Genomic DNA, 27,182 nt, shown 5'->3' with positions numbered 1-27,182 from the left:
TTGTCTCTCTGCATCCCCTTTCTTCTTCAGGAGCAGAGTCTGGGATGGAAGAAAAAAATGGCTGAAGCGGTGAAGAAACCCCCCTCCCCACGCCGCCAACCGCATCGTCCCCGATGGGGGCCGTTTTGCAGGCGGCTGAGATTTCTCTTGCGGTCAGAGGGTCTGCGCCCATCAGCATGGTTTGCACTTCTCACCGCACTGGGTCAGGGGCGAGGATGGGGGTGCTTCAAGTTCTAGGGGGATTCGGGCCTCTCTTGGACCCCCACAAAGTCCTTCCCAGCACTTGGTGCCCAAAAGGGCAGAGGCCTCCGCCAGCCACAGCACCCCGGGCGGGGGGCGCGGGGCGGGCAGCCGGACCTGCCGAGCGGACACTTGGCCGGGCTCGGGTTTCCTGGGCCGGATGGCCGGCCGCAGCCCGGAGGCCGCGAGCGCCGGATGCCCGGCGGGCGTGCGCGGCCCGCACCCGCCCGCGCGCGGCCCCCGGCGCAGCTGCCGCCTCCCCCGGGTGGGAGGCGGTGGGAAGCCCCCTCCGGGTCCCGCGGCCCCTCGGTGGGGCCCTGGGCGGAGCCGCCCACCTGTCCCCCGGGACGCCCCAGGGGGCCGAGCGGGGGCGGGCGCGGAGGGCCGGAGAAAAGGCGCGGGCGGCGCGCGCGGCGGGAGTGAGGGCGCTAGGCGAGCGCGGGACGGGCACGCGAGCTGCCGCGCCGCGCGCACAGGGACCGGGAGCCCGCGGAGCAGCTGGGTGCTCGCGGCGTCCGAACGGGGACAGGTGAGGGGCGGAAGGTGACGGGCGACGGGAGCCCCGAGCCGGAGACTGCGCGCCGTAGGGTGCGGATCAGGGACGCGCTGGGACCGAAAAAAGGGCAGAGGGAGGACCACTCCGGGCGGGGGAGGGGCGAGGGTTCGCCTGCAGGGCCGCTGCCCCTTTAAGGTTGCCGGGGCGACGGCTCTGGCCAGAGCGAGGCGCATTGACGTCAGCAGCTGGGTGCTGATTGGCTGCGGCGCGGCCGTTTCCGGTGGCGCCGTTGCGGAGCCGCTGTCGCCGAGTGGAGAGGGGCCGGGAGGGCGTCGTTGAGGGAGCCCCGCCGGCCGTCTCCTAGCCCGCAGCCCGAGCCCGCCGCCGCCCGTCCGCAGGTGAGGGGACTCGCGGGCCCCGGCGCGCCCCGCCTCGCCGCCCGCCGCCCGCCCGGGGGCGCCGGGACGACCCAAGATGGCGTCGCGGGGAGCGCCCTGCAGGGGGACGGCCGCTCCCCCGGCGCCGCCCGCCCGCGCGGCCTCTCCTCACGGCTGCCGCGGGCCCCGCGCTGGCCGGCGTCCGCGCCGCGGGCCGCCCCGGCTGCTCCCGGCTCCCAGCGCGGGCCCACCCGCGCCGCCGCGCTCGCCCTCCCCCCACCACGGGCGGCGGCGCGGGGCCCGCGGAGCCCCCAGCCCTTCCGGCCGCCTCGGGGGCGGGGGCCGTGCTCTCCCCCCGCGGCCGCCTACGCGGCCGCCCGCGGCGCTCTTCGTCCGTCCCGGCCTGCCGCCCGCCCCGCCCCGCCCCCGCGGCGGCCGCCGCCGGCCTGCCCCGTCGGTCCGCCCTCGTCTCCCTCGGGGTCTCCCCGCGGCCTTCCGACCGGAGCGAGATGGGGGCCCTCCCTCCCGCGGCCGGGGCCCAAGTGCCGCGAAGGGCACGTCCCTGCGCACGTCCGGGGTACGCGGGGCCCCCCCAGCTCGGGGCGCGCGCGCCCGCGCCGGGGGGAGCTCGCGGGAGTGGCCATCTCCGTGGTCCCCGAGGATGACCCCCAGGAAGGGCTCCTGGCCGCGGCCTCAATCAGCGACCTTCTCAAAGGGTCTGACATACTTCCTCGCATCTAATCCCTTGGACACAGCGTTGTGTTACTGTCACAACTGAATTTCCAGAAGAAGGAACCCCAGTGTTTTCTTAGGAGAGATAATGCGGTGTCCGTTTTTCAGCAGTTGAGTAACGGGGGGCGAGGGAGAGAGCTAAATTATAGGCTGTTAGAACTGAGTACAAGTGCAGAGTGAATCTGTAGTCCATTAAGAAATTAATACCATGAAATACGGGTTTTCCGGGGTTCATACGATGAACACATGAATCCTGGAGCATTTCTATTAATATGCCGCCAAATTTCCAGTGTCCTCTTTTTGGTCTTTTAAATACATTGTTGCAAACAAAAAACCAGTTTCACCTCTTGGACTCAGTTCTCTCATTTCTACCACAAACCTGACCTTTGAATGGTTTCTCTGGTAGTTGAAAACACGTATTGATGTTCCGAAATGTATCTCAGTGTTTGGAAACACAGATCTCATGGACCGATTTTGGTGGCTTTCAGTACAATGTATTTTCTAATGCAGAAAATCCTGAAGTGGATTTTCAGTTGATACGGTTGTCTGACCTGTAAAAGAGGCGGGTGTGAATCTATCTTAAGGTAATCTTTGTGTGTGTGTGTGTGTGTTAGAGTTTATTTCTAAAGGAGCAGCAGGAATCTTTTTCTGTGGCCTCTTTAATTTATGTGCCTGTCAGATATCTACAAACTTTCTCATGGTCTGTTAACTAGTCTACTGTTATAAAGCTGTCAAAACAGAATGAGTAACAGCATAGTACTGCCCCTCTTCCCTGTGCTGTTTCTTTGTCCTTTGAAATTTAGTTTGATCTCTTTGGTTTTGTGTGCGTTGTATTTGGAAAACATGGGTTAGTAGGGAATTCTCTTGCAGAGTGGAGAGGACCTCACCTTTATCTTCTGATCTTAATTACATGGTAATTAGAAAGGAAAACAGTTTGTGACTCTTTTGTTAAGTTAGTGAGCTTTGAATTCCAGGCTGAGGTTAGCTGCCCATTATTGCATTTGTTTATTTTACTTCACATCGAAGTAGTTTAAACCCTCTAAAATTCACTAAATGTAGTTTATCTATTTAGTTTTCATGTGAGTTAAAAACTTGATGGTTTAACACTTCCCTATTCAAATCTTTTATAATTTGCTTGTTAAGGTGTTTATATGGCGGTTTTTCTATTAATAACGTAGAAGATTTTCCCTTTTACTACTGGATAACTGTGTTATCCTTTAAGGCTGGAATCTGGTACAAAGAGTCTGGGATTAAAAATTGCTTTTGTTACTCATCTGGGGTTTCTTTTGTGTTTTAAAGCATTTCGGTTGTGTTGGCTGATCAGAGCCTGCGCTCGGGTGGTTTGCTGGCTGAGATTGGCCTGCTCCCCTGGGATCCCGGTTACGTGAAGGGGACGTCAGATGTCCCTCTTGGTGCTTCCTTGCTTTGACCAAGTGCTGACTGCTGTGCCTTGTAGTTTTGTGTCCTGTTTACCCTTTGCACACGTCCCACGTCTTCAGGATTCCTTTTGCAGAAGAGAACTGAATGAAATTCCCTTGGGGGCCTGCCTGACTCCTTAGCACCAGCCCCTGCCGGGAGAGCCGCTCGTGCTTGCTCTCTCGGCCTGGGGGCCGGCCGAGTCCTGCCTCTCCGGGCCTGGGCCCTGTGCAGCGGGACCTCAGTGCAGCACTGCCTTGCCAGAATTCCCTAGCCCTCACCTCCCTGTTTTACAATTTAAAAAATCTACCTAGTGAGAATGAAATCTTTGTGAACCAGTTGCCTGGTGAGTTTGTTAAATCGAAGGCCAGCTTGACGTTCGCTCTCTGTGAATAGTTTTCCCGAGCTTCTGTGTCTTCTCCGTAGTGAACCATGGCTTCCGGCACCACCGCCAGCGAGGAGGAGCGCAGCCTCCGGGAATGCGAGCTCTATGTCCAGAAGCACAACATCCAGGCGCTGCTCAAGGACTCCATCGTGCAGCTGTGCACCGCACGGCCCGAGAGGCCCATGGCCTTCCTCAGGGAATACTTCGAGAAGCTGGAGAAGGTAAAAATAAAAGGGGGAGCGCGAGAGCTGACCCTTACGGTTGTTAAATGCAAGGCTGGAGAAGGTCGCTGATTTCTATCATTGGGAAGAAAAGGAATTCTGACCAAATAATTGTTTATAATCATCATCATCATTTAAAATAGAATTTCAGAAAAGAAATGCAGTTAATGCGTTTGTAGTAATTTGTAACATTGCAATCAGAATTTATCAAAACGACTCTGAATGCTCAGTTTACTTGGCTACAGGTTTTCCAACCATAGTTCCTGTAACTGTTTTAATTAATACATAAAATGGACCAAATAAAGTACCTGAGTTGATTCAGTTGATTGGAAGTAGTACAGCACTGGTCAGCAGAAACTATCGCAAGATTGTAAACTGATTATACTCCAGTAAAAATTAAAAAGAAAACCAGTACATCAGTGGTGTGGATTGAGAACTTCTGCAGTACTTCAAAGCATTTATGCTGTTTTCTTCAGCAAAACAAGTAAACTTGCAGGCTTTACCCTACGTTTGAAATCACTGTACTGGAGCATCCGAGTCCGGCTTGTGACTAGTACGTTAGAAACTCCGAGTCGTCCAAGTATGTCTTACTGTAGGATATGTCCTAGCATAAATTGACTGTGGAGCAGAGAGAGCAAGATGGACAGCTGTCAGAATTTTACTTTATTTACAGTTCTGGTCAGGACTTGTTTCCTTTTGAGAAAAAAGAGATTCAGTTTTTACTCATTGTTGCGCATCCTTATTGTGTGTGTGTCGGTGGGACCTAAGCATGGGGTATGTGCTTCTCTAAGCAAAGTGGTCATTTTTCATCAAGGTCAGTGCTTTAGTTCAGTCCCCTCAAAAAAATGATGAAGGAGGAAGTTTGGTTTGTTGAGAGTTTTGAGTAGTTTGTTTGATTTGCTCCTGAAACTTCAGCAGGATAAAGTTACAGATTTTCTTAACGCATATTGAAGTTATGATGTGGTTCATAATGACTGTGTACCACTTGGGAGGCATTTTCTTAGGTGTATGATTGTTAATTATCTAGTTGTATTGCAGAAAGTTTTATACTGTATCCCACTGGTTTGGACAACTTCTCAGTCAGCATAATTTATTAGTAAAAGAATCTGTTTTACTAATGTTCAGAAAATGTTTGGGTGGCTCAGTGATTGGACCCTTTTTCCAGTTTTCTTGGAAAGCTGTTGAAATTGGTGTCTAGTACCATGATTGGAATAATTAAAAACAGCAGGAAAACCTAGCCAGTCCCAGTGCATGTAGCCTTGGTGTTTTGGAACTGTGGTAGGAAGTCTGGTTTTTACTTAAGCAGTTTCTGATAGTGGAGCACTGTAGCGCCAGGCTGCCGTGGGCCTTCCCTCCCTGTTTGGAAGTGAAGTGCGTTCCTGGAGGTCTGGTTCTGAAGTTGGTCGCTGTAAGGTGATCCCTCTTCTCTCTGGACATCAATAGCAGCCACCCGCTGAGCGGACGAGGTGGGTGAGGCATGAAGTGTGTGTCTTTTTATAGGGAGTGTGCAGTGCCGTGCTCGTCTCAGGGCTGCACTTTGATGGCCCTGTTGGAGCACTGACCTCAGGGAAAGCAGGAAAGGACCCTGAAAGTCATTTCTGTGCACATGGGGTTTTTAGATGTGATGTGTGTCGGCCTCTCTACCCCTTAACAGAAGTCACAGCTTACCACTTTTGTGTGTTCATGGATTTTTGTTCATTTGCATCCACTCCTTTAGCCGAGGTTGACTATGGATATCCGGGCATTGGAGAAACTAGGGTTTCAGCTGTTCAACAGGTCATTTTTCTGTACATTAGGTGTTGAGTTATATGTCTGAGAATACAGGCACACTCTTGTCTCCTCTTTGCCATGCTAACCAGGGCTCATGTTTCTGGTTCCCTCAACTGCGCAGTAAGAAATGCCCCAGAAACCTGTCTCAGTTGGTCCATTGACAGCGTCTGCATCTTTCTTCAGACTGTTGTTTGTCATCCGAGTCCTCTCTTTTGTATGTGTTCCTTTGAACCTTGCCAACTAGTAGATGAGAGGAATTGTGATGGCTCTGACTGTGGAGTGCCTCCTGTGTGCCAGGTTCTGTGTGAGCCCTTGACCTTTTGTAAATGCTCATTATTTCAAATGTGTGAGGTTGGTGATTGTCACCGTTTTAGAGAGGAAGCAGTAAAGCTAAGAGAGGGGTCAGGGAACTTGGCTGCGGTCATACAGGGACCTCATGCCCCCCACGTCTCGGTGGTTCACTCCAGATGTCCTGATACTGGGTCACGTGCAGCCCTCTCTGCTCAGCCCGTCTTGTCTTAGCTGCACATGTTTTGTTCCGGGGTTCAGTGGAAGGAGCAGTCATATATAAGGCATGCTGTTCTCAAGGCAGAGCAGGGCAGGCGCTCTAGGGGCCAGAGTACAGTCTTACAAGAAGAGGGCGTGGCGTGGCAGAACAAGCCACGTACCAAACCCCGAGTCAGTGGGCTGGGACGTTGACGTCACCCTCTGGGAGGAATGGATGTCAGGGCAGGGAGGATGAAAGCACGCTGAGTGAGCCGCGGGCGCAGAATCAGAACTTAATGTGCTGGGATGCACTGACAGTAAGGGGACGGGGGCGGGGGGGTTCTTTTGAGGAGTGAGGAGACTGAAGAATGACAGCAGCGAGAAAAAGGATATAAAACGTGTCACGGTGCTCGGGAGAAATGGGCGACCTCAGCCGTGGCTCCAAGTCATCAGGATCAGGACACGTCCAAGCGCCGTTGGAAGGTGGAAATCCAGGAAGCATGGTTACAACCACAGTGCTCTTGGCACTTCAGAATCGTCTAAGACAATAAAAATTCACTTAGACAGACAGTACTTCCAAACGAAGGGTTACTTGTGAGGTTTTTCATGAATTTTTTGTGAAATATCAATGACACATCTTGGGAGGTAGAATCTGTGTTTTCATTTATGCTCTTGAACTTTAAACTTTGGGCACACTGGAGTTTTAAAGTTCTCTGTTAATATGGAATGAGAAAAACCTTACCTGTTACTGTAGTTACCAGAACGATAATGAAGTGGGTTTTCTTTGAAAATTTTTTAAAAAACAATTTAGTTACATATTTGCCCGTGGCTCAACATGACAATGAAAAGTCTTTTTCCTACGCCGTGGTCTCCCTGGAGTGCCGCCTGAGTTCCATCATACACGGGCATTTACACACCTGTGTCCAGTGTGTGCATGGCATCCCACTGTATGGACGCCCATTAACTGTGGGTGTTACTTAATCGCCACATTGATGACTGTTTTGGTGGTTTCTGGTATTTTGCTGTTAAAAGCTTTGGTATAATGAATAACTCTGTGTATATGTAATTTCACATACATGCATGTTTAAAATAAATTGCTAGCAGTAGACACACTTTATTATTTGATCAACAGGTAAGTGCGTTTGTAACTGCATATGCAAATACATTCACGGTAGTTTTGTTACAGGCCTTTGTTACTGTGTTTTTAATTGAAAAATCTAGAGAGATGAGAAAAATAAAGCTGGTTCCTCCTTCCAAAAAAAAAAAAAAAAACCCATCAGTCACAAGTCTACTAATAGAAATAAGCACTGTTCTTGCCTCAGTGGTGGTGGTTCCAGATGGTTCTTGCTGCACTTGTGTGTGCTTTGATTTGTCTTGATGCCAGATGCAGAACTGAGTACCAGGCGGGAGAAAAAGCCACCACCTCCTTAAATTCTTTTTTATCAGAATTTTTCAGAAATAATTAGTAAATGTTGTCATTTAGAATTTCAAGGCTGCTTTAGGAAAAGAATGGAGAGTGAGTCACGAACGAGGAGGTGATAGCTCGCCATTCTCGGCTTGTTTCATTCGGGTTTGGCGTCAGTCATAACTCATTCTCTACTGCAGACCTGAGGGGATTTCTTTTTAAGGCCCTAGATCTGAAAAATAAGATTTTTAAGTAGTTGATCTTGGTTTCATATGGATTGGTTTAATAAGTTGTTAAAAACAGGTAAACCGAGTGTCAGCCCTGCCCGTAAAGAATGCTTCCAGCTCTGTTAGGGTAAGTATTGTTATGTTTGATCTTAGTTGAAGTCCAGGTTCCCATCACATTTCATTATTTGTTGAATATAAATCCCACAGGCTCAGCACTCTCTCTCTTGTTTTTTTGTGTTCCCCTTGCCTAGTGTAGATGTGGAGTGGCAGGTCCACAGAATTTGTATTGAGTTAATGGAGTAACCTGATAGCCTAGACTTTCTCATGTCACTTGCTGTGCCTGAGTGATATTCCTAGATGGCATGCACGGGCGAGGCAGGGATCTCACTCCTTTCCCAGGGTTTAGTTTTGCAGTTGATGGCTGTTGAGTGCGTTGCAGATCACCGTCGCTTTATTGCCTCAGTGCGTGTATGGCTTGCATATGCGTGTTCTGTGCCCTGTACCAGTGGCTTTCTGTTTGTTAGTATAGCTCCTGTCACCATCTGAGGAGCAATATGACCTTTCAGAGTATTGCTATTCAAATTCGACTCTGCACTTTCTGCCATTCATGATTCGCCTTTGCGCCTTAACTCTCACGTTGATAAGGAGAGGTTTGCAGTGACTGAGGACTGTGGTTAGACTAGGAGAACGCCAGTGAAGAGCACCGAGGCAGGGTCTCGTTTTATGAACTTGTAATTTTTCAGGAGGAGGCAAAGCAGATCCAGAACCTGCAGAAAGCAGGCAGCCGTGCAGACTCTCGGGAGGATGAAATCTCCCCGCCGCCCCCTAACCCGGTGGTGAAGGGCCGGCGGCGACGCGGGGCCATCAGCGCTGAGGTCTACACCGAGGAGGATGCCGCGTCCTATGTTCGGAAGGTACCTGCCCGCGGGGATGTCTCCTCTGATGAGCGTGCGCTGTTCCCAGCAGTAAACACAAATGGGGGGGGCCGTACTCCATCCTTGCTGTTCCTGGGTGCTGGGGAGCAGGTTTCTGCAATAATAGCCCATCAGAGGAAGTATCTATAGTGATTATAAAACAGCGAGTACTTGAGTTTGGGGGATTTTCTTTTCCGTGGTGGTGTTTTGCGGTGAAAGACCAGGCAGTACTTGTTGTCCTGCATTGTGGTGTCAGTTTTTTGACGTCCTCTCGTTCGTGTGGTGGCTTTACCCTTTTGCTCTGTAAGTGTCTTTCATCTCCATTGGCTTTTTCTCAGAGCCAGTCTGCCATTTCCAGTTATGCGATTAGCCTGAAGGGGGAGGATAATTGGGCTGGCAGGAGGTTGAGAGACTAACAGTGCATGATCACACTTCAGACGATGACAAGTTACCATAAAACGCTCGGGTGTGCCTCAGTAATGACCGTGGGTAAGGTGATTGTGGTTTGTTTCTCGGGTTGTTGACTAGGAACCAAACACCAGCCTTTCAATGCAGGCCTAGTTGTAGACAAAGGGGATTAATTAGTCAGTATTTGTTCACTCAAAGTCAGTATCTGTTCACTCAAAGTCAGTATCTGTGGGGTCAGAGATAGTGTGAGAGTGTTGTGTTGAAAATACTTAACTCGAAGCAGCCTTGTCTAAGTACCTAAGGTAGCTTGACATCTAATTGAAATGTCGGTTGCAGTCATGAAGTTGTTTTGGTTTATGGAATGTGGGGAATGGTCATTGGACTTCCTGCTCTTTCCTAGGTTATACCGAAAGATTATAAGACAATGGCTGCTTTAGCTAAAGCCATTGAAAAGAACGTACTGTTTTCACATCTTGATGATAACGAGAGAAGGTAGGTGATATTTTTTTTTCGGTACAGTTGGGATCCCAAACTAGCTGCCTCACTGTTGCAAGTTTTAAAGGGTCTTCATAATTGTTCACCTGGTGCCACTCCAGGCTGAAAATCTGGAAGCTCTAAGGTTAACTAACAGACTAAGGTCTGTTAGTTTTAAGGTTAATGTTTTGTAACACGAAGCCTTCTCTCTCTGCAGTGACATTTTTGACGCCATGTTCCCGGTTTCCTTTATTGCTGGAGAGACTGTTATTCAGCAGGGTAAGGGTGGCCGCTTTTATGGCAAGTGCTATTAGTAAAGTTGTGAAGTTTTTTCCTCTTTCAGCCTACCATCTTCCTTTTGGTATACTGTTGGATTTTCTTATTTCTTTAATTAAAATTTTCTCAGCTAAAAGTAAACGGCACACTTTGCCTAAGGGGCTAGTATTTCCCTAATGTCAGTGTAGTTTTGTTTATAGTAACTGTTAAAAGAAAATTTGTGCATTTTTACTTTGTAAGGAATTCCAGAGCCACATATATTTTATATATCTTTTATATGGATCGTTAACCAGTCAGAGGAAGATGAAGCAGGGAATAAGCCACACTCAGACTCTTCATCATCTAGCTTGTCTCTGTGTAAGGCTCTGTCCCTTCTGCCGGCTCTTACTTTGCCCACATACACTGACATGGAGCTCATCTTCTGGGTGTTCCTCTTTTTTCCTTTCTTATTTACTCTCAATATTTTCATGGGTTTTCATAATCCATGTATTTTCTTCTTTAGTGACAAGGTGATATGTTGTTACTATTGTATCTTGTTTGTTGTTTTAGATGACATAGTGGTTAACATTTCTAATTTCTATGCATACAAGTGGCTTGCTTAAGTTATTTTTCAGAGGCATCTTCACCATGAGATGACTGATGACCTGGTCAGTTTTATGACTTGTAAAATATATTGCTGGACTTTTTGGTTTGATTTGTTCTTTTTTAGCTTATAATTTGCTTCTGACTTTTTTACTCTCCTCACTTTTAGGTGACGAAGGGGATAACTTCTACGTGATTGACCAAGGAGAGATGGACGTAAGATTTAATAATAAAAATATGTTGAGAATCTTAAAAGCTTGTTATTTACTGCTTCTGAGAGTGTCTGAAGGACTATTACATCCTTGTATGTTAGATTCCTTTTGCCAGATGTTTTACTGACACCAAGAAAGGCCATTTTTACTGACACATAGACTTTCTAAAGGTACTTCCTTTGGTTGAGTGTACAGTTCGGAGCTTTCACTGGGTTAGCGGTTCAGGCATGTGCGCCTGCTTTGCAGGAGAAGGTCAGGGGGAGGCTTGGCAGGTCGTCAGCTGGGAGACTTGGTGCAGCCTCTGTCCTGTACATCTTGTCCTCCCACAAGAGTATTAGAAAACTCAGTGGCACAGCAAGTAAAGCGCTAACCAGCACAGTGCCTGGCACAGGGCTCTGTAAGTACACTTGTTCAGTGGCTGAGTTGTGTCCCACTCTTTTCAACCCCATGGGCTGCAGCACACCAGGCTCTTCTGTCCTCCACCGTCTCCTGGAGGTTGCTTATAGTCATGTCCATTGAGTTGGTGATGCTGTCTATAACCATCTGATCCTCTGCTGCCCCCTTCTCCTTTTGCCTAGTAAATATGTGATGAGCACTGTTAAGGCCTGGTTCACTTTTTCACTCTCATCGTCTGCACTGGGGGCCCTTTTCTTCCCAGATGATTAGGCCAGCTGTGTCATAGACACTCTGGGAGTTTGAGTTGTCAGAAGGCAGGTGCTTTGCTCGGTTGTGTTCCAGAAAGGTAACATTTTATTTTCTACAACAAAGTTCAGGATTCTGACCTTTTAAAAGAGTGTGCGCGTTTTTAATCCGTATATATTTGTGTGTGTAGAGATAACCAGTGCTTTTGTATTTTAGGTCTATGTCAACAATGAATGGGCAACCAGTGTTGGGGAAGGAGGGAGCTTCGGGGAGCTTGCTCTGATTTACGGGACTCCTCGAGCGGCCACTGTCAAGGCCAAGACGAACGTGAAACTGTGGGGCATTGACCGGGACAGCTACAGAAGGATCCTCATGGTGAGACCCGTGCGAGTGGGTGCAGCCTGCCGTCCAGGCTGTGCGACTCGCGCTCGACAGTGCTACCGCGGGAAGGTGGGAGTGCTTGTAACGGTTGGATGCTTGGTCTTAGCATTACCCGTTACACCGTTTGCGACAGAGGTCTTTTAGAACCGAACTTTGGCTGAAATAATATGGGAGATAAACACAGGGTGTGTGTGCAGTGGTCAGCTGATGTTTGCAACTGCCTCCGTTGGCCAGCGCATCTTCCTGTAGCCAGGAAGATCTTCACACGGACGGACGGCTTGATGGTGCTGTTCTGACGTTTCTACGATAGCAGTTTGAGTCCTTCTTTCTGTAGAGGATTGGCGTTGTGGAGCAGGACCCTGAGCTGGAAGTATACTCAGCTTTCCTTGGGGGCTTTTTTTTTTGGAGAACTGATGATTTGCTTTTTTGACGTTTCAGTCCTTGATGAATTCTTTGGCCATATACCTGGTGTTCCTTTTAGGAGCACGTTACCGAGAGCTTCTTACTGAACACAGGCCTACCGTCTTCAACAGGAGAGAGCAAGCGAGCCCTGGGTGACCGTTGCCAGCTTACCTGACACAGCGCTTGTTGCTCCACAGCGCTATGCGGTTTACACGCTTCAGAGACACGACTTTCTCTCTTTCATTTACAGGGAAGCACGCTGAGAAAGCGGAAGATGTATGAGGAGTTTCTTAGTAAAGTGTCTATTTTAGGTAAGTTGGAAAGTTGCATGGAGAATCGCTAAATTGAAGTGTTAGTGGTGCTTAAGGAAGTGGATTCTGTTTGCTAAAGATTGCTCAAGTTATCAGCATATTCTCATAGTAACAAAAAGCACGGAACTGTGAGACCGAGGTTTGGCCAAGAAGGAGTTTCACCTTGTGTTTAGTTTGCTGGTGGATGGCTGACCTCTTAGTTAGAAATCAGTGCTACTGATTCTTCCTGGAAGGATAGAAAGGCTGGACCTGTCCTCCAGACGGCGGCCGGCCGGTTCCCTGGGACTTGGTCTCCATGCTCTGTCAGTGAGTTTTTTTAGTTCAGGAAAGTGAGTGTCGCCAAGAATGTGTTTCTTCTGTGGACAGGTTTGGTGTCACTTGCTGGCTTTCTCTGAAAAAATGCTAGAAGTTTGAGGAAATGCAGAGCAGCGTAATGGGAGGTGCTGCTGTGGGATATGTTACAGGGACTTGGAGATGTTATTACAAGCTGCTCTTCATTGGGAGGGAATGGTGGATTTCATAAGGTCACGCAGTCTTGAATTGTTGCTTTTTACAGTGACTTGATTTTTGTGCCCTTAGTTTTCCTTTCTTGGAAATGATTACTATTTAGTGTCTTGAGTGTTAGTTTGGCCTTTGGGAACATAAGTTATTTTTTAGTTATTCTTTTTGGTTTTGTAAATAAATCTGAGTTATTTCTTTGCATTTCTGGAACAGATTCTTTTTGGGTCCTGTAATTGCAGGTTTGAGTTGCATTGATGGCAGTCTTTGGCAATACTTAATGATCACATTCTTTTCATTCCTTTCCCACTGGATGAGTTGGTGTAGGTTAGTCTGGCTTCTGGGCCCCTGGATTCAGGAGGGTGCGTGGGCCACCTGCAAGTGACGGGGGGCGTTGCTGAGAGGGGCAGTTGAGACAGGTGCCAAGTTGAATCTGAGCCGCACTGGAGTGTCTCAGTTGACTTTTTATACTTTTTGTTTTGAAGTTCTTAGCATGCCAGATAACACAGAGAAACTCTTTGGATATTTGCCTTTTAGAATCTCTGGACAAGTGGGAGCGTCTCACGGTAGCTGATGCATTGGAACCAGTCCAGTTTGAAGACGGGCAGAAGATTGTGGTACAGGGGGAGCCGGGTGATGAATTCTTCATTATTTTAGAGGTAAAGAGGGGGCAGCCCCGGAGGGAGAAGGGGGCGCTGGTTCTCAGTCACAGCTTCTGTTCTCGGGTCACCTGACACTCAGTTAAAGGTTATCGTCCCCTTTGAAATGCTGACACTTGCTTTTCTGCTAGGCCGCCACATTTTAAATGAGTTTAAGTCAGAATTGTGGGAGGTATTAGCCAGATTCTGACTTACTCAAATTAATCCTGCTTATACAGGCCAAACAGAACTCCACCACTCAACGTGCAGACTGTGAAATGATGTACATTTTTGTTAAAATCATGCTTTTGGGCTGTTTGGCAATAAAGGGCCCAGCTCAGGTCTTTAAATTCTCTGTTTTCCTGTGTTTTATATGCTCATGACCGTGGACATGGAGATCCACACAGCTAGTGTGCTGTGAATGTGGTCAGGAGAAGCTGCTGGTATCTCTCCGGCCAGGGGTTGAGGAAGTCTCAGTGAGCAGGGCCAGGCAGGAATGTGTCCAGGCTCTTCTGAGCCCCGGCGTTTCTGTCGCAGACAGAACTCTGTCACAGAGGCAGCAGGCAGGGACAGTACCTGGAGGAGCTGGGGCATCGCCCGCATGCCGCTGTGTCCATGAAGAGGCGGTGCGCCTGGGTCTGCCCTCCTCCCGCAGTTTCTCGCCTCAGTCCAAACCCTGGCAGTCCCTTGGCAGCAGGAACCCCGGGGATGGAGGTCAAGCCTTTGCTGACTCTCCAGTCCCCTTCATCACGTGAACACAGAAGATGTGAAGTAGCTGCTATTTGTTCTCCTTGCAGAGCTCTAGGTTGCACAGGGTGGTAGCGTGTCCCTGGGAGTGGGCCGTGTTCACGTGTGTTGCTCTCTGGTGGTCCCATCACAGGGCTCAGCCGCGGTGCTGCAGCGGCGCTCAGAGAACGAAGAGTTTGTGGAAGTGGGAAGGTTGGGGCCTTCAGACTACTTCGGTAAGTGGGTCCCGCAGGGTGACGTCCCTCCTCAGCAAGCGCCACAGTCCTTCCTGGCCTTGTTTTCCTTCTCCTGCGTTTCAGTTTTTACTTTAATTTTTTGGCTCTCAGAGAGTTTGACCTTGACTCAGTTAGTAGATACATTACTGTCTCATGTCTGTCGTTTGTTCTGAAGTGCAGATGTCGTGTGGCCTGGGCGGGTCTCTCTCTGCTCTAAGGGTGCCTCTCGGAAAGCGTTCCGGGAGTGTGCCCGCTCTCAGCCCCCTCTCCCCTCCAGGCGAGATCGCTCTGCTGATGAACCGGCCCCGTGCAGCCACCGTGGTGGCCCGTGGCCCGCTGAAGTGCGTCAAGCTGGACCGGCCGCGGTTCGAGCGCGTTCTTGGCCCGTGCTCCGACATCCTCAAGCGCAACATCCAGCAGTACAACAGCTTCGTGTCCCTGTCTGTCTGAGGCCCGCCCCGGCGCCCGGTCCGCCCAGGCCCCCACGCAGACGCTCTGTGCCCGCGCAGCGCCCTGTGGCCACTGGCACCGCAGCTTCTTGTCGGTTTCTGTTCAAGTTGCTTTTGTGGCACCGTTTTTATTTTGGAGCATTACTGAGTGCTCACACAGTTAAATAAATAGAAGGGTTCTCTGGAGACTTTGCTGTCCCCGCCTGTCTGTGCAGTGTTGGTGTTCACACCCCAGCCCCCGCCGCCCCTGCCCCAGCCTGGCTCGCTGTCTGCCGAGGGTTGACCCCGCTCCCCTGAGGTGCGTGGCGTCTGAGGCACAGCGCGAGGTTTCCTTGAAGTGATGCACGTTCCTGCTGCCGCAAGTGTTCTTTAGACTGTGGCCATGTGTGCTGTCTGCCTCTATGGAATAAATGATTTCCCACGAAGCTCTGAGGATTAGGAGGAACAGGTGTAGAAGAATCTTCATGTAGTAGGATGTCTGCCTGTAGTTAGAGTAGCTTAAGGGTGGAAATGCCCATTGTTGCTATGATACAACCAGTTCTTTTTCTTTTTTAATAAGTATTTGTATTTGTCAGGCTGATACGCCTGGTTTTGTTTATCTCTGGTTGTTAAGGTTTCCTCTTCAGTTCTGCAGCATGTTGAGGTGTGCCTGTCTATTCCTGCTTTCTGCATTTCACACCAAATCATAAGCCACAAATACCAGTTCTGATTTAACGACATCTGCCTCAGCTCACAGATTCTGATTAGACCTTCCTCTTTCCAGCTAGTGCCAAATACTCAGCAGCAGATGCTGAATTGATAATGAGAGTTCAAGGTCTGCATTCCTGGTTGTTAGCTCAGAGCCTCTGGTTAGCGTATGTCCTTCAGGTGACCCCAGGATGGTCATCTCTTAGGCTCTGCAAGCCCTGACTCCAGGAAAGATACACTCCATGTCGATGTAACAGAAAAATGGAAGAGGGGTTGCTAAAGGGGGCGATGGCGGGCAGACGAGTTCAGTGTTGGACTCTGCGCCCTGAGTTCACTGGGGCAGGGGACTCGGGAAGACGTTCTTTACTTGGCTTCAGCGCCCGCACCACCCCTCGCCCCGCTTTCAATCAGCTAGACTTCATGGGGGCTTGGGGGTGAGGTAGGATGTGTCTGTGTTACACATCCATCAGAGAGGCCATCCTGCTGAGAAGTTCTGCTTCCCTATCCGCTGTTTTATTCCCTGGGAGACTTTTCTGTGTAAACTTGTTTTGAGTCTTAACTGTGTTTCCGGTGTTTTCCAGCCCTATCAACCTTGTGCTGTTACACTCTTCCCTTGCACCAATGATAGCCCCACTGTTCATCTTTATTGTTTTTTAAACAGCATCTCACAGTTCCGTAATGTAGGCACTTCTGTTCGCATTGTGATTTTTGTAACCTAACATGTAGGGGTATATTTGGGAGTGACTACAAGTGTTTCTTTTTCCATCTGTATGCAACTGGCTCTGATTAGTAATCCCTTCTTACCCTTTCCTGGGTCATTAAATTGGTCATGGTACATGTTTTTCACAGATTAGAACAATTTTTAGGTTGTTACTAGTTTGGAGTATAAATCTGGGAAACATTTTATTTACATTTTAGTGTGGAATAGAAAGCCACCTTATTACATATTTTTTATTTTTCAAAATTATACTAAATGAGGATTTTTGATCTGTATTTTGTGTTTAGCTGCCTTTTTATATTTAAAAGATTAAAAATTGTTAATTAGCTTAAAGCTTAATTTGATCTTTGTTTAAATGCCAAACTGTACTTTAGAATGTCATACGTTTGCACAGTTTCCTGTATGTATAAAATCATGTTCGTGTATATTTAGATACCCACAATGCTTCGTAAATGAATTTTGCTCTTAAGTCATTTGGCTTTGCTGTTTACCCCTTTTTGTAGTTTTTAATCTAAGCAAACTGAAGTCTGAATTTAAAGATGATCACATTTTAAGCTTTGTCTTTGTGCAGTCTGGGTGTATATGCGAAATCACAGTTGCGTCGTTTGTCTCAGCGGACATCCTGAGCTTTAGCAGTCATTTCTGGGCTTGGTAAGGGAGTTTGAGATCTCCTGCTCTAACAGTGTGGACACCAAAGGACCATTTTGTATTGTTCCTGGTTACTAGTCCGATTATTCTGTGTGTGCTAATATACTCTCTTCTTTTTGTTATAGATTGTCTCAACGGTAGGTCAAGTAATAAAAGATTAAATAATTTAATTCTTTAACGAATCAGTCTTTCTTCCCTTTCTCCTTTCCTTCTCTTCTCCATCCCCAGTCCCCCAGAAACTCCGAATCCAAATCCGGTCCGCAAGGATGAAAATTGATTGTGAGTTAGGGGATGAGGGGATCATCGGAAGAATACGTTTGTTTTCAGTGTTTTCCAGTTCAGTTTGTCAGTGAATCTAAACTCCTTACTTTCAGGGTAATTGAGATGTACCGGATCTTTTTACTGAATGATGGAAGGAAAAGGTTCAATCAAGTCAAAGAATTCCTTTTCGTTAAGGGTAGACTGGTTCTCTGACTCCTGGATCAGCGTGCTCCTTGGTCTAAATTTAATACGTGCATTTGTGTATTTAGGTGTGTGTCTGTGTTTTGCACACATACAAGGTCATTTCTAATACTTACTCCTCAGATTTCTGAGGCATGGGATGGGTAATTGAGTCTGTTAGGATGGTAGATTTCGTTTCTTCACACCCTGCTGGAACTGTGCTGCTTCGTAGCACATGCGCTTTGTCCAGATGCAGTCACCTCCTCCCGCAGCCCACTGGAGTTCGAATATTTAACGGACTATAATTGAAGAGCATTTTCCTGGGTTGACTATACTGGTTGTAGATTAATTGTCCCTCTCAAACACTGGCTCATATGAAATCCTTTTTTAATGATGTGAGTGTATTGATGTCGTGAAGTTGAAGTTGTATGATGTTAGTTTTCTTAACATTGCCTTCTCTCCAACCACAAATTGACAGCTGAACCCGTTCTGTATTTTTGTTAGGCCCCAGCAAGTGTATTTCTAGGTGGGCTGAAACAGCACTGAGAAGCAGCGTCTGGATCACCATTAAATGTGACCCCCAAGTAGCTTACCAGGGAAGCCTGGCGAGGAGAAGCGGAAATCTCTCCCTTCTTACCCCTGGAATTTTACACAGAAGCCAGTGTTGCTGCTGAAGGACAAGTTTGTGAAGTGCAGACTCTTCACAGTTGGCACAGTCTGTGGTTCAGGGTCTGTGGCCCTCCCTAGTCTGTGGTGCAGAGCTGTGACTTCATCCTGATGCAGCCTAAAACCCAAACCCCAGATGACGAGGGTTGGTTCTTTTGTGAAAGCTCTGCCAGTGTAGATAAGCAGCGCTGTGGTTTCCCCAGTCACCACTAGGTGGAGAGCTTGTCATCGCCTTTGTTCACCTTAGAGTCATCGCAGTTGATCCTCGTTCCTCACGGAAGCTGTATTTGCGCATTTTGCAAACCTGCCTGCTCGCTGGGACGTGTCTGTACCCCCAGCTTAGCCCTTGCAGCACTGTCACGGCCACGCCCAGGCCAGAGTGGGGCGGAGGAGACGCTGTCCTGCCCGCCACATGCCCGGCCCGGGGCAGGCGGCACCCTGCCTCCTTTCAGACTTAGGTCTGTGATCCAGCGCCCTTCCTGTTGGTCTACTTAATGCCCCTTTTTTTTGGTGTTTTTGAGCTGCTCTGTCGGTTATTTCGCTGTTTAAAATGGCCCCAGAGGAGTTGTCAGCTTCTGGCTCGTGTTCTCGAGTGTGACGACCTTCTCTCAGGCGTGGGTTGCAGTGCTGTTGGCCACGAGCTCAGCATTCATGAAGCAACAGTAGTAGCTGAGGTGCTCACACACCCCACACACAGCAAAGGATCACGGGTTGGTTGGTGGGCAAAAGTGTAATGAGAGGCTCGGGGGAACCTGCGGCCCCGTGTTTCTAATAGGAGCAAACAGCTGTCTCCCCGACTCACTGTCTCTGGTGACTCTGTCTACCATTTTTTGGTGGTGGCAGTTCAGTTGCTCAGTCGTGTCTGACTCTTTGCGACGCCATGCACTGCAGCACGCCAGGCTTCCCTGTCCTTCGCCATCTCCCAGAGTCTGCTCAAACTCACACCCATTGAGTTGGTGATGCCATCTAACCATCTCGTCCTCTGTCTAAACCACCACCAATAAGAGAAGCAGCTACACTTGTTACAGTCCTAAGCCCAGATGCCCTCCAGGTTTGGGGGAGGCTGAGCTCCTCCAGACCTCTCCCTCCACCAGCTCACAATCTGTCTGTTCCCTTTCATGTTTTCACTTTGCCGTCGGTAATGACAGGAGAACACAGAAGGTTCTTACAGAGACAAGAGTTTTCTAGTCATGGATGTGTGGGAAGAACCTGATAGTCCCAAGACTGGGGTCTTCTGTTTTATGGTGTTTTTGACAAATAGTGGAGTCTTAATGTTGATGTTATTGAAAGAATAATGGTGTGTTTAGGACAGCTGAGTCGGGGCACCTAGGCACTGGGCACACGGGTCTCACTCGGTTCTGTTACTCTGAGTTTGTGAAGGAGGCCAGCGTCTATTATCGCGGCCACCTGAACACAAGAGGCTGGCCTGACGTGGAGCTGGGCTTAACCTGCCTGGGGCTCTGCCATTTGGGTGTTGAGACCGTCGGTTCTGTCCTCGGCCGCCCCTGCCTGCGTGTTTCCGGGCTGTCCCTCCGTGTGTCATTACCTGGTTCCCCCCACTCCAGAAGGAGACGTTGGCTCAGAGCAGGAGAAGTGGGAGGTGGGTGCCCCAGGGGCAGGGAGACGCCTCAGTGACGCAGGCCTCTGGGGTTAAGGTCCCTCTACTGAAGACTGATTTTTGTTGTAAAGTCAACAAACAACAGCTTCACAAGCTGGGTGCATTTTTGTGTTCGGTGGAAGAAACACTTTGGCACAGCTGTGACCCCCTAGGTTGTGTGATTTTAGTTCACCTCTCTGAGCCCCTCAGTTCCTTGGCAGTCAGGATGAGGTGGGGATTGTCTATGTGGCGGGAGCTCGGGGAGCGGCCGTGGTGTCCGCACCTTGGGGCGTGGCAGTGGGGGCCCCGGGGGGCCGGAAGCCCGTCTAGAGTGTGTCCCCTGGGGCCGTCCCTGGGCGCACGCCCGAGGTCCTGGATGAAGTCCAGAGAGGTGCTGACCTGGGACCCGCCTCAGCCTCAGTCTTACCCCGCTCATCACGAGCATCTGAGCCTCTGGCCTTCACCAGAAAAGCCGACCTACGACAGCAGCGCTTGTCACCTGCTGACCGATCAGCGTGAGTCCACTCCCGTCGCGTGTGCTGTCACGGGCTGCGGAGTGAGCGAGAAAACGTCCTATTCAGACGCAAGCAGGTCAGCAGAGACAAGGCTGGCGAGACAGTAAGTCCCAAAAACGGCTGGAGGCTTAGGAAGTAAAGTGGACTGAGCCCTGTCTGAGCGGGTGGCGGAGGGGAGGGCATCTAGAGCGTCAGACTGCTCCGGGCAGCCCGCTGCCCTCGGGGACTGGCGGGGGCACTGCCAGGTCTCACAGGAGCCTGCACTGGTTGGCGGGCCGGGTGGGCCCCGGCTGCCCTCAGGGACTGGCGGGGGCACTGCCAGGTCTCACGGGAGCCAGCACTGGTTGGTGGGCCGGGTGGGCCCCGGCTGCCCTGTTCCAGGCCGGGCTCGTGCCCCTGCCGGATTGGCCTTGTGTTGTCCCACTGCAGGACCCCCTCGCTTTGCCTTTTGTAGCTACTGACGCCAGTCCCGACATCCTTGATGCCAGTTCAGTCAGTGTTTACTCTGAGATGGAAACATCCTTTTCGGATACCCTGAGCAGATCCCTCTGTTTACCTCTTGTGATACACATCTGAGAGATCACAGGGGACGGCTGTGTTGAGACGGGGCCACAGTGATTGGCGCGTGAATAGAGTGAAGTGCACTTTAAACCAGCTGGAGAGTCACCATGAGTAGTTTCTTTCTTTGTCTGCTTGTGAGACACCAGATGTTTCTGTGTGGATCAGGAACCTCCTTGTGGCCATAATAAACACCTGGAGGAGTCCATCCGATGTCCTGCCATTTTATTTGTGACAGTTAATGCTGTCCTGGGAGCCGGGCTTCCAGGCCAGACCTGTGTCCAGGTTGCCAGTGGGCTCAGCAGGTGTCTGTGGCCTCGATGGAGCAGAGCTTCCCGGGGGAGGGGAGCCAGGCCAGTGCTCTGAGGAGGGAGGCTCGCTGGGTCACACTTCCGCTCTTTCAGAATCATCCCCTCGCCCTGCCTGCCTCATGAGCTCCTGACCCAGGCCCCAGCCTGGACGGGGGCCCTGGGGAAGCGGTGGTCCACACTCAGAGTCCACCGCGGCTCTGGTCCACTTTCCGGGGTGTGCCTCCTCCGGCCCCTAGCTCGTCGCGTTAGCCCGGCTGGAGTCTGGGGCCCACTGTCCCACAGGGCCGTCGGCCACCACACTCTGCTCCCCGTGGGCCTCAATGCAGTCCTGCACAGTCCTGAGGACGGTCTGCAGCCTGCGGTCCAGGGCGAGGAGGTGGGGCTCCGTGAGCACGGGGCTGAGCTGGTCCTCCAGCAGCGACTCGCGCATCACGTCACTGAGCCTGTAGTCGGCCTGGGCCAGCAGCTGCAGGTGGAGGAGCGTCTTCCTCTTTATCCTGGAGGACAGAGTCAAAAAACCCAGTTAGTAACAGTAAAGGGAGAAGCTTCCCGAACTTCCTTCTCTCCCCACTGCCCATTCTGGGGGGCTCGTGCTGCAGAGCCGTCTCCTCCCCCAGCGCCTTCTTGAGCACTCTTGAATGACACCCGGTAAGAAGGGACTGGATGGGGTGGCGGTTAGCGCCCTGCGGTCCTTGCCCAGTGGTCTGCCGAGCCGTCCGGACTCTCAACTGTGGCACCCCAGGCATCCGGGGCTTCTCGGGGGATCCAAGCAAGTGCTGAGTGAGAGCTTTCCCAGGAAATTTGAAGCCAACGTGAGAAGCCCCCAGTAGGTGAGACGGCGCGGGTGCCAGCCTTCTCAAAGGCCGTGGGCACTGCTGGCCCCACCTTGCTTCCGCTCAGCTCTATGGTTCTGATTTCTCTGTATCAGATTCTGAAATGGGGTTAGGCCAACCTTTAGGATTCCGATCTCTCTTACGTGGGGCTGTGACTTGGACTCACATGTAAGCAACTTAAGCGCCTAGCCTCGATCACACACAACCCCTGCCTTTCTTGCTCAGGAGGTGGGTGGCAGGGAGGGGGATACGTGTAAGTCACCCCAGGAAGTGGAGGAAGAAAGTGCAGGCTCCAGCAGGGAACGGAGACACTTTTGCTCCCCGTGAGCCACGTTTGTGTTCAGCCTTGGACGCTGCTGCCCAGCAGGTGTGTGGTCCTGGCCGGCCTGCTAACGCGCCAGCCAGGCTGGAGGCGGTCAGGGATGCTGTGGAGACGTGCTGACCAGATGGAGGCCTGGGGGCTTCCTCTCTTCCGACAAGCGCTTATAGGACTTGAGTCAGGATTCTGCTTAGACGGTGACAGGAGAGCGGTATTTACAAGCTACGTGAGCCGGGACACAGCAGAGGCCACCAGGCTTGGCGAGAGTGAGCGCATGCTTATCTGCGTGGCTTAAGGATGCAGGCAGGCGGCTGAGAGGTCTGAAAGCCCAGGCCCTAAGTCTCCCTCTGCGGGGGCAATTCTGCAGTTAAGGGACAGGAGATACCCAGCTTCCTGTCGTCCGCCCGCTCATGTCCTAGAGCAGCGGAAATGGGTGGAGCCCTGCAGAGCCCTGTGGGCACCGGAGCTGCCCCGAAGGGGACGCTCGCTCACCGGCAGCACTGGAAGAGCGGCGCCAGGATGGAGACCTCGTCGTGGGAGTGCCGGCCGAACCTGCGGGGGAGACAGACAGAGGGCGCTCGTGGGGCGGAGCCGCCCCCGCCCCCTCCCCCGCGTCCCCCCACCCTGCCCCCGCCCGCCCTCGCTGCGCGGCCCATGGACCCGGCTCCGCGTGCACGCCGGGCTCGAGGCCGCTGCCCCTCCCGCCCCTCTCCTCCTCAGGTCACACAAGCCTCCTCCAGAGAAGGCAAAAATAGCGCCCATTCGTCCCTGTATCCACCAGCCCGCGGGTGGAGGCTGACAGGAGGAGAGGGGCGCTCTGCGGCCAGCGGTGAACGCGGAGGGAGAGGGGGAGAGGGCCGCAGGCCGCCGCCTCAGCAAAGACGAGCGAAGGCAGGGCTTCCCTGCTGGCGCAGCAGGTAAGCGTCCGTCTGGCAACGCACAGGGCGCGGGGCCCATGCCTGGTCTGGGGAGATCCGCGTGCCGGGGAGCAGCTAAGGCCAGGTGCCACAGCTACTGAGCTAAGCCTGGGCCCCGGAGCCCGGGAGCCACGACCACTGAGCGCGGTGCTCTAGAGCCCATTAAAGATGGCACCACAGTGAGCAGCCCCGCTCTCCACACTAGAGAAAAGCCGTCACAGCAACAAAGAACCAGCAGCGGCGAAAAAGAAAAAAGAGCAAAGGCTAAGGAGCCAGGAGGGTCGGGAGCCTGGACGTGACCACGGAGGTCCCGCGGGGTGGGGGCGTGGGGCGTGCTCACCCCCGGGCGTTGTCCAGGTGGATCAGGAACCCGTCCTCCCCGAACTTGGTGAACATCTCGTAGTGGTGCCGGTCCATGTTTCCTGTGGAGGAGGCGAGGCGCTGGGGCCAGGCCAGGGCCTGTGGACACGGCGCCCGCCTCCCAGCTCCCTCTGGGGCCGAGGCTGCACCCGCCCGAGCCTCTCTCCCGGGGCCATCCCGCCGCCCCAGCCCACTGGGGTCCTAATACCTGCCTGGAAGGTTGGCCCTCCTTGCCCAGTGCCCGCACTGGGTCTGGCTCCCTGCCTTTCCAGAAGCTCACCGGCCCCCAGGGCGGAGGCCTGCACCCCTGCCCTTCTCCCGAGCCTGCCCATCCCCCGGGGGCTTCCACGGTAGATGGCAGGTCCCTTCCCTGGCTCCTCCCACTGCTGCACTTCCTACCTTCGCCCCACATTGCCACTGTGAAGGGGACGACTTCCATCCCCGCCCGGCCTCGCGTGGGTCTGCCCCTCCAGATGGGACAACCATTCACTCCTGTGGGAGGGTCACAGGGGGTCCCCGGCGTCGCACCCACCGATCAGGAAGTCGAAGATGGCCATGTCGATGATGTTGAGCAGGCGGCTGCTGCTGTTGTGCGGGTACGCCTGCTTCACCGCCTCGCAGTAGAGGGGGTTGACCTCCCACCTGGGGGAGGAAAAGCCGGGGTGGAGGAGTCCGGCCTCACCTCCCCTACGTCCCTGCCTCCCCGCTCCTGCCCGGGCTGGGGCCCGTGGGGACCCCCAGGAGGACCTGGGTAAGGGCCCCCGGCAGCGGCTGACTCGCTGCGTGAGGAGGCTCCAGACCTTTCACAGTGACCGGCCCAGCGGGGTGCTGCACTGACCACGTGCCTGGGCCCGGCTTCCTCTGCAGCGCCCCCCAACGGCCTCTAGGCTGCTGCTCTCTTGTCTCCCGAGCCATCTGCAGCCCCCGCCAGCCACCCTCTGCCACTCTCTGTGCACCAGAAGGCCCCCAGGTCCCTTTCATCTGGGGGGCTCCCCCTCAGCCTTCACGAGTCCCTAAGGATCTTCCACGGCCCCCAGAAGTCCTGCCTGTTCCCTCCTCTTCCCACCACGGCTGGAAGTCTGGAGGGATGAACCCATTCATCCAGTCGGCTCGTTCACTAAGCACCTGCTCTGTGCCCGGCCAGGCCCTAGGAACAACCACCTTGGGGAGCCCGGGTCCCCCACGGGCATCTGTGCCTTCTCACAGCCTGGCTGCTCTCTGCCCCCACGCTGGACCGGGGGGCTTCTCGAAGGAAGAACCCGGGCTGTCCTTTCGGTCTCCCTGGGCATCCAGCATGGGGTAGACAGGGGGCTTTTTATAACCATCCGTGAACTAAAGGGACGGCAGTGACACCTGCAGGCACATGGGGTGAGGCGGAGGGGCGGAGACAGCGGTGGGCCTCCCGAGGCCAGGTGAGCGCCCTTGGTCCCAGGACCCACTCACTCCTCTCTCCCGGCCAGCGAGTAGGAGCGGATCCAGGGGCTGGGCATGGAGAACCGCGGGGCCAGGTTGAGGGACGGCAGGAAGGCAGACAGGGAGCCCTCCAGCAGGTGCGGGCTGCCGCACACGGCGTACTCCGTCTTGCACATGTACGGACACTTGGCGAAGAAACACACGTTGTTCGCTGGAGGGCGGAGGAGGAGAGGACAGTCAGAGGAGGAGCAGGCACCATCCTCCTGCCCCAGGGATCCCTGAACTCGTGTCTCGGGAAAAGGCAGGAGGAGAAGACATGGCCTCTGCCATCTGTGGGGGATACCACAGACTCGCGCATCCTGGGAACCACCTCTCAACTGTCGGAGTCGAGACTTGTGGGCCCAGCCTACTGCATCATGCCCACACTAGCGGGGGCTTCCCTGGTGGCTCAGCTGGTAGAGTCTACCTGCGGTGCGGGAGACTGGGTTCCATCCCTGGGTCAGGAAGATCCCCTGGAGAAGGGAATGGCAACCCACTCCAGTATTCTTGCCTGGAGAATCCCATGGACAGAGGAGCCTCGGACATGACTGAGTGACTGACACTCGAAGTCTCTTTTTGCTTTCTGTCTGGACACGTGACATCTGCCTCCGGGGCTGCCGGCATCAGAGTTCAGGGCCCGCACGGGCACCTGGCACCCAGCCGTCTCGGTCCACAGGTCACTGAGTGTGACTGTCTGGAGGCCCACATCTGCAGGCGGCAGGCGGCCACCCAGGAACAGGGGACCGCTGGCAGGAGGTCAGACCGTACGACAGCCCACGCTCTCAGACCCAGAGAAACGCTCTTGCCAGAAGCCCACCTGGAGAGACAAAGAAGACGCTCTGCAGGATTTCATTCCTGGTCACCTCCAGGATCTCCCTGGTGACGTTGACCAGCCTGCCCACGGTTGGCGGCACCCGCCGGAAGTCCAGAATCCTGAAAGAGACGGAGGCCTGTTGAGGTCTGAGGGATGACCGCCTGAAAGAAGTGGCCTCCACTAGAAACGGACCTGCTGAGAACTCCCCAGCGGTGCAGTGGTCAGGACTCTGTGCTTCCACTGCAGGGGGCACAGGTTCTATCCCTGGTTGGGGAACTAAGATCCCACCAGCTCCCAGGCACAGCCAAAAAAAATAAAGAAATGGATGGGCCTTCCTGACTGCACCCAGTGGAGGGTGGGGGTTTCAGTGTCCAAGGCAAGCGTGCACCCCAGGGGCTGGGGGCGTGGGGAAGGACTCTATCCCATCAGCCCTTCCGGGCAAACCCCAGCATGACCCCGTGCTTGGCTCAGAGCTCCTCACGCTCGTGTGCACATGAGTCACCCCTAATCCTGTTCAGATGCGCTTCTGAGTCAGCGGGGCCAGGCTGAGGCTGGGATTCTGTATTTCTGGAAAGTTCCAGGGAGGGGACTGGGGTGCTGGGCTGCCAGTCCCCAGACCACACCTCAGCCAGGAATGATGGGCAGGCAGGGGGCTGGGAAGTTCGGGAATGTGCTTTCGCCTTTTCACAGGCCAGGAGGCACTATGGGGAAGTGGCAGGGGGTGCATTCTCCCCACTCTTAGGTCAGGAGACTGAGCCACCGGCAGCCTGGCAGGGCTCCTTTCCTTACCAAGCACTCCTTGTTACATTAAAAGGCCTTGTGTTTTGCGATCCCCGGGGCTGATGGGTTGTGTTGGGTTTGAAGGCATCACTGGGATCCACCAAAAAAGTCCGGCAGGAGGAATGGAGTGGGGAGGCGGGGGTGGGCGGGCTGGGGCGCCTCTCGCGACTGGCCTCTGCAGCCAGCACCACCTCCGTGGGGCCAGCGCTACCTGTCCAGGTGGAAAGCGGCGATCTCCGCATTATGTCTCTGAAAGTCGATGAAATAGAAGAAGTCCTCGGGCGTCTCTTCATCTCGCTGCTGTCTGGAAGGAAGGGAGGAGTCAGGCCCTGGACTCAGTCCTCAGGCGGGAGCCTGGGAGCAGAGCTGTTACAGGCAACTGGCTGGAAAGAAGATGCGCATCTGTGCTTTCCTAGCTCGCACAGGGGAGGGGCCCCACGTAGGAGCGGCTGGAGGCCCCTCTGCTCTGCTGGACCTGCAAGTGGGAGGAGCCAGGCTGCTTGTAGGACGCTGACCGTCCTGTAGCCCCCTGCCCCCTCCTCACCAGGCCTCCCACTCAAGCCGCTTTGATGACAGTGGCTGATTCTCTGAAAAACCCAGTCGTTTAGAGTGAAGAAATGCACTTCCCTGCAGACACACGGAGGACGGGGTGCTGGCTAGCA

At 52.8% G+C, this 27,182-nt stretch overlaps 2 protein-coding genes across 5 annotated transcripts in view; one reads left to right on the top strand and one right to left on the bottom strand.

Moving 5' to 3' along the window:
* The first annotated feature begins 678 nt into the window (after positions 1-678).
* On the top strand, positions 679-17,127 carry PRKAR1A (protein kinase cAMP-dependent type I regulatory subunit alpha). 2 transcript variants are annotated; one of them, XM_024980422.2, is made up of 11 exons: positions 679-769; positions 3,688-3,867; positions 8,499-8,669; positions 9,478-9,569; positions 9,769-9,830; positions 10,579-10,625; positions 11,480-11,638; positions 12,297-12,357; positions 13,393-13,514; positions 14,374-14,455; positions 14,733-17,127. In XM_024980422.2, exons 2-11 carry the CDS (start codon positions 3,694-3,696, stop codon positions 14,903-14,905), a joined length of 1,143 nt encoding a protein of 380 aa, XP_024836190.1. In that variant the 5' UTR covers positions 679-769; positions 3,688-3,693; the 3' UTR covers positions 14,906-17,127.
* A 3,817-nt stretch (positions 17,128-20,944) lies between these two features.
* The window catches only part of FAM20A (FAM20A golgi associated secretory pathway pseudokinase), a 40,372-nt gene continuing 34,134 nt past the window's right edge, over positions 20,945-27,182 (bottom strand). For all 3 annotated transcript variants that reach the window (XM_002707768.7, XM_024981116.2, XM_024981115.2), the window contains exons 5-11: positions 26,732-26,824; positions 25,744-25,859; positions 24,918-25,098; positions 24,007-24,116; positions 23,455-23,536; positions 22,690-22,749; positions 20,945-21,542 (exon numbers count right to left, since the gene is read on the bottom strand). In XM_002707768.7, the coding sequence (XP_002707814.2) occupies positions 21,278-21,542; positions 22,690-22,749; positions 23,455-23,536; positions 24,007-24,116; positions 24,918-25,098; positions 25,744-25,859; positions 26,732-26,824 (907 nt within the window). In that variant the 3' untranslated portion in view covers positions 20,945-21,277. The remainder of the gene's footprint in view (positions 21,543-22,689; positions 22,750-23,454; positions 23,537-24,006; positions 24,117-24,917; positions 25,099-25,743; positions 25,860-26,731; positions 26,825-27,182) is intronic.

The sequence above is a fragment of the Bos taurus genome, chromosome 19, assembly GCF_002263795.3.
Source record: "Bos taurus isolate L1 Dominette 01449 registration number 42190680 breed Hereford chromosome 19, ARS-UCD2.0, whole genome shotgun sequence".
Taxonomy (NCBI): Eukaryota; Metazoa; Chordata; class Mammalia; order Artiodactyla; family Bovidae; genus Bos; species Bos taurus.
The sequence above is the reverse complement of the archived record's forward strand: the minus strand, read 5'-3'. Positions and strand labels throughout refer to the sequence as shown.